The sequence below is a fragment of the Pygoscelis adeliae genome, unplaced genomic scaffold, assembly GCF_000699105.1.
Source record: "Pygoscelis adeliae isolate BGI_AS28 unplaced genomic scaffold, ASM69910v1 Scaffold63, whole genome shotgun sequence".
NCBI classification, from domain to species: Eukaryota; Metazoa; Chordata; class Aves; order Sphenisciformes; family Spheniscidae; genus Pygoscelis; species Pygoscelis adeliae.
This window is the reverse complement of record NW_008824414.1, coordinates 5,766,691-5,773,215: the sequence shown is the minus strand read 5'-3', so window position 1 is coordinate 5,773,215 and position 6,525 is coordinate 5,766,691. Positions and strand designations below refer to the sequence as shown.

General features: G+C 43.1%; 1 protein-coding gene across 1 annotated transcript in view; it reads right to left on the bottom strand.

Annotated features, from left to right (window-relative positions):
* Positions 1-3,873, bottom strand: part of IRX6 (iroquois homeobox 6) — a 13,535-nt gene extending 9,662 nt beyond the window's left edge. Inside the window, exons 1-2 of the mRNA XM_009320850.1 lie at positions 3,833-3,873; positions 2,492-2,611 (exon numbers count right to left, since the gene is read on the bottom strand). Of these exons, the coding sequence (XP_009319125.1) occupies positions 2,492-2,611; positions 3,833-3,873 (161 nt within the window). The remainder of the gene's footprint in view (positions 1-2,491; positions 2,612-3,832) is intronic.
* Positions 3,874-6,525: the final 2,652 nt, after the last annotated feature.

Genomic DNA, 6,525 nt, shown 5'->3' with positions numbered 1-6,525 from the left:
CCCGCCCCGCCGGGGTGAGCGGACTGGCCCGGAGCTCGGGGTCAGGTGTGACAGCCCTCTAACATCGCCCGTAGCCTGGCAAGGAGGAGCGCTCCGGCGGTGTAAAACTGAGCCGTTTCAGTTGTCGTTAACGGGGGCGGTAACTTAAGAAAATGCATTAAAGAACACCTTTGGGTAACATTACTGCTAATTATTTAATTGCAAGAATCCCTGTGGGGAAATTATGCTAATTATAAAGTAATAAAACCACTTGTTCTAAAGCACTTAATTCAGCAAAATTTCGTCTTTTCACCGGAACGTTTCTTACGTTACTTGATGAAAGAAACAACAAGAGTAGCTCATCCCGCCTGCGCTCAGAGCCCGTGGGAGGTGTCGCTGGCACTGTGCGTGTGCTGGCAGGTTGCATGTGGGGCTCTCGCCCTCCTCACCGATGTGATGAGCACAGCGGCCACCGAAACCGGGGCAGAGTTCGCTGCGCAAAAGCACTTTTAAAACAGGCATAACACAGATCAATGCAAACATGGTGTTTGCCAGTCTTTAACGCGAAAGCGAATCTGTTACCTGTCAGGTACGTTGTAGCTGAGCCCAGCTATGAGAGATGGCCTTTTGCAACCCAGCCCTCTCTCCACTTAGAGCACTCTGCGCTATGGAGATGTTTCTGTAGCACACTTTGTTGTATACGTGCCCAAGAGCCACCCAGACGACCCTTCTAATTGCCCTTACAACCCGGGATATTAAGTGGCGTTCCCATGAACAAATACAAGTTCTACCTTGCTCCCCAGCTCTTCAGGAGGTCACAGACTCTGGCTCTTTGTGTTCTGAGCACTGCCACCATTCACCCTGTCAGTCCGTCACTGAGTAACTGGACTCGCCGTGTCAAAGCTGCGGAAACCTCTTTCTGTGATTTGTAAATACTGGCATAAACCTTCTGTTAACAGGTTCTTGAACTCGGCTTGGTGGAGGGCAGCTTTGGGGAAGGAGTGTGCAATTTGCCATTCTTTTCATCGCAGGGAAACAGCTTCAACAGCCAGATTTCCATTCTGCTCGTACACCGCGTCTCGGAGAAGTGTAACTGAGTGGTCACTGCAGATTTTTCTCTTTCCTTTATCTAAATCTGTGTCATCTCTCTCCCCACATACGAGCGTATCATCCCACCCTCACGGCGTACACTGCCTTCACCCAGTCGTCCTAGCGAGGACTGTGTGACTATAAACACGAGCAAAATTGGAAAATGATCTCTCTTGATTCACAAACTTTTGTTCTTGAAAGAGAGGAGTGTGAGGCTTAACTGTAAACATTTCTGCGAGCAGTTCCTCTTGAAGTGAGGCAGGAGTTCAAATGCAGCCTACAACGCGGTTTTTGATGCTTTTAAAATCAACATCATTTGGTTTAGCTCTGATACTGCTTTGCTCGGGAGGTAATTGCAAGGGGTGAAAGTAACAGTACGTGCTTCCCACCAATGCAAATGCAGCTGCCGATAACTGTGAATGAAATAATATGTTAATTGAAATAAGTGTTGAAGTATAATTTCTGGAAAGGAAGAATAATGTTCTAAAAGGGGTAAGAATAAAGCAGCTTCAAAAACATGTAGCAGAAATGTGGCTGAGAAGAAAGTGTCTTTATATTTTAGAATACGGGGGGATTTTTGGCTGTTGCTTTTTTGTACTGAGAAAATGAAAATTCTTCAAGTCCATGCATGAATAAACAAGTACAGCTGGGCAGCCTAATACATAATTTATACTGATCAGTCACTGCAGATTTAACTGAATAAAGCCAAAATGAACACTAATTGTTTTGACAAACTAAAACAGTGTATATGATGGTGTATTATGAAGCTTGCTGGTTACTGTCCTTATCTCAGTGGCTATTGTCAAGACTGATTTCTGCATGAGAGGCAGAAAAAGACGAAACAAATTAGGACAATATTAAGATTAATATCTTGTTGATGATAAAGCATTTTAATTGCTTAACATAGAAGCAGAAAATAGAAAGAACTGTCTTCAGGACAGAGGGGAGAATTGGCACAGTGAAGCGTGGGACATACCCTGATTTAGGGGGCGAGGTATAATTGCTGAGATAACGTGCGGTACCTTGTCAGCTGAAAGGTAGATTTTTTTTTTTAGATCACTTTTGTAATACGTCAGGAATAACTTTGATTGCCTTTGGACACTTGACATCCAAAAAGATGTCACTGGATTTCTGGAGAGTTATGTACATAGGCTAGTTAATCCAAGAAGCTGCACAATTTTGCTCTGGTTTTGGTATGTACAAAGTGAAAGAAATACATGGATGGGCCTTTACTTTGCTTCTCCAGACCCTCTCATTTAGATGGATGGCTAAATGAGAGCCATTTAAAATTTCATCTGGAAATTAAGTAAGAGACAGACGAGGGTGATAATAATATTCACAGGGATCCCTAAGCACCACTTCTGCATGGACTCTGCGTGACAATGAGCTGCTTCTTCCTAACAGTCCTCTGCGGTGGCCTAACCCTGCCACCTCGCCCTCCTCCTCTTCTCTGAGGACCGGCAGCTCCACTTGGCGCCCATCATCACTTTTATCATCACTCCCATCATCACCGTGTTTGCTGTGATTAAGTTTTAGGATATGGCTGGAAGATCAACAGTTGGGCTTGAGCGTTCCTGGAGTTGGAGGGAGGATGGTTGGACCTGGGACTTCAATCTGGACCATTCTGTGCCAGGAGGCGGCCAAGCGGGTGGAAGCTGGATGTGGATCTTCCCCATGCTCCTGGGTGGGATTTTCCCGTGGATCTGGGGCCATCACTAAACCTGGCTTCTGAAACTGTACTTGGCTAATGAGGAAATACTTCTTTTGTAAGTGCGCTCTGCGTCAGGGTAATCCAACACTTCTGTACCATCTTTCTTAGGGTTATCTGCAGATTATTCTATAAAGTGTGAGTTCATCCGGTGAAGATACGTCTACACAAAACTCGTGACAACTTCACCTCCGAGGACTTATTTGTGCTTTGCAGAGATGTGGGCTAACTTACAGTGGGAGGGTCTGGGCAGTGTCACAGATCTCATTCAGGCTGACCCCTGTGTGGGTTCAGTTTTCAGTAAAATCAATAGAAATAATTTTGAACAATTCTTTTTTTTTTGACAAAGCGATTGCTCTTCTGACACAGCTCGAACAGGATATTGGGCTCACCAGGTGCCATTAACCACCAAGCTGTGTCTGTGCTTTCATGGCCTTTGTATCAGCTGGTGTGCAGTTGGTGTGAAGGAGTCATTTGGCTGCCAAGCTGAAGGTTTTTAATTTCGTATCACCTTAGGTATAGTTTGTCATTTTTGTTCTGTGGCAGTGAATGACAGTTTTATTCCGTTACCTAGTCTGCTTGCTATAATTTCCAGGATCTAGTTTTTAATTAGTGTGCTGGTTACATGCAACAGTGCCTTATTTTCCAAGAGTTATCACCACTTTATGTGCACTATTAAACATGGATATCAGAACTGCTTCCTTATTTACTTTCATTTGTAATTTACAAAAACCCAGTTGTGTTTGTTGTACATTGGAAACACAGAGAGCTTATAGCTTATTCCAAAACCAGAAAGTACTTAACCCAAGACAGTTAGTCCCAGCCCCATCAAATCAGTTGGCCTTGAGCCTCTTCATTAGTTAACGTCTGAGAAAAGAAGGGGCTCAGCTTGACTCCCCCTCCAAATCCTGTCTGAATTAACTCCATTTTGCATTTGTAGAAACGAGTGCAGAACAGGACCCGCTGGGTAGTTCTCTGAGGACCCTTCTGCTGGTCTCCTTCAGGTAATTCAGGTTTTTCTCTGATGTTTCCTTCCACCGGTATTTCAGGCAGTACCGAGTGCTGGGGGGGCATCGGGGAGGAGCCGCCACCGCCATGGGCCATCTGCAGCCCACTACTCTGGGGAAGCTGGGACCACTTGTGATTTCACACACAAGCAGCACTAATCTACAATAAATCTTATAAAATCAATAAAAATATGGAAAGTATATAATTTTTAAAGAAAAAACACATGAGACATGGCCATTAAGGGCACAGCCATTCTAATACCTGTGTCTGGTTGAAACTGCAATTAAAAACATTCCAATAATAAATCTACTTTCAGTCTCGTTTAATGCTTTTAACTTTCTTGAAAGTTCAAGCTGGTATCCCAAAAATGTGCCAGGACTTTCACAATATATTTTATAGACTCATAAATAAATATGGCAATTAATCTAAGCTATATTTCTTTCATATTTGATGACAATTTATTATGACACTCACTCATTCAGTGCACAAAAACTCTAATGCACTTAAAATCGGATTTCAAACCAAACGTTTTATGGGAAAATATAGTATTGATCATCCATTTAAAGATATCATGTGATGATTCATAACCTGCTATAAAAAGGATCTTATGAGGACATTCAGAATGAGTTTTGTGGACCATTCTTGCCACAAAATCCAACGTACGAGATCTATAGTTCTCAGTGATGTTTTATATTTCTGTTTGGAATTTTCACCTATAATGTTATTGTGCTTTATGATGGATAGCAGCTTTAAAATAAAACATTTTGCATATCTAAACTAAAATTAAATAAATGGAGACTAATTTGTTAAACATATACTAGCACTTTTTGTCCATTTACACAAATTCATGCACAAAATTTGTTCCTTTCAAGGATACTTTCCACAATTTTGGATATGTTAATTGGGCGGTTTGTGCAATACACACCTGCTACTGTGTCCTTTAATAAAATGTGACCCAGGAATCGTACAGCTTCACATACTGCTCATTGCTGGTTTTGTGATACATCCTCTGCTGCGTGCTGCGTGGGAAGCTGGAGCAGCTTTGTGCTTTGACATGCCAGCAGCAGTAATCTGCAGTCTGCTGTCCTGGGCACGTGGCGCATCACTGGAAATGTTTTCAAAGCTGAAAAACTCTAGAAGATACATCCCAAAAATGCACGCTCCTGGGATAGTTTATTTGTACTTGAGATCGGGTGCAGAAGGAAGGGGATTGCGGCACGTTGTACGCTGCATACGGGTTCACGTCCAGGCTGCACAGGACGGGCTTCTCCAGTCCTTCACCATCAGCCTGCAGGCACTTTTCAGTGGAAATGCTGCTTTGGTTTCCCCTGCATGTCGATCAGCTCTCAGAGCCCGGTTGGGGCTGGTGCTCAGCCACACTGGCGATGAGCATGATATCCATGCAGAGGGAGGTGAGGAGGAGGATAGAAATGAGAAATGTCTTTTTCTGCCTTTGTAAATAGTGTCTGCATTTGTGCACTTGACTGGTCCCTTCTTCTCCCGACTCTGCCTGCCCTCTGCCTGCCTGCTGCCTTGCTCAGTTCCTGCGAGGGCCCGTGGTGTGAGCAGAGCAGCCGCCCCTGGCTGTGTCCCAGCCAGCAAGGCCCCCCAGCCTCCAGCCCTACCTGGGACCGATGTCCTGCAAGTGCCTGGGGTTTTGCAGCAGTTGAAAATAGCTGAGTTCTCATCTCATTCTCTGAGATTCTTAATATAATGATGTTTTCCTGTTTGAACAGCCCATAGTCATTGCCAGCCTAATTATTTTCTGGATCTTTCCTTAATGCCATAGGCTTTGAGTGGTGACACCACTGCTTGGAGACACAGCAGAAGGAAATAAGTAGTGAAGGCTAAAGCACTTGGTTAAAGAAGAGTCTCATTTATAAATCAATTTTGATAACATATTTAAAAGCTCTCACATTTGCCTTTAATGTGTTTCCATTTCCCCCTTGGCCATTAATATTTAAAATATTTTTCTTTACCGATCTTTTTTCTATTGTGTCCTTTCTAACTTTCCTTTGTCTCTTTAATCTGCAAACAGTGAGTTTTTGAGAAATGCATAGTCAATGAGAAATCCAGATAATTTGATACAGGAAAAACCTTCAGTCCCATGAAAGAAATTTCAGAGGAGTTGAGTAATTGCTTAAAAGTTATTCCAAACAGTTTAACTCATAAAAGGGTATACGTTTTCATTGATGGACTTTCAAAATGAGGAGGCCCCCTTATTTCTACTAATAAGTAATAATCAGCAATGACCTGTAAAAAAAAACCCCAAATCTGTGGAAAACATTTTTCAGCAAGCCTGTCATGGAGGTGGTTTCATTCCACGGGTTATTTAAGGGCATGAGATTTGCTGAAAATTGATTGAATTTGCATGCTGGGGCCTACTTTATTTTTGAAAATGGGTTCCTTGGTTGTACACACCTCTTAGGTGGAGATCATCTCTTCAAATGTGCTGGTAAAGAAAAACAAAAAGGAGAGGACCTAAGGAGGAGGGTCAGTTACTGGTCTCCTAAGTGGGGTTGAGTAAAAACCTCAGACATGTGCTTTGGAGGATTCATCACATTTTATAAATAATGTGCATTTTATAAATAATGTTAAAATGCAGCTATGATACGGGTGATTGCAGCCACAGGTGGGTCTAGGAGCCAGCCCCGCTCCCTGTCACTTTGTTTGGAGGTTGCCCACTGGTGAGAGCAATTGCAGCTCCATTTAAGGACAAGGGAAGAACTGCTCCTGTAAGG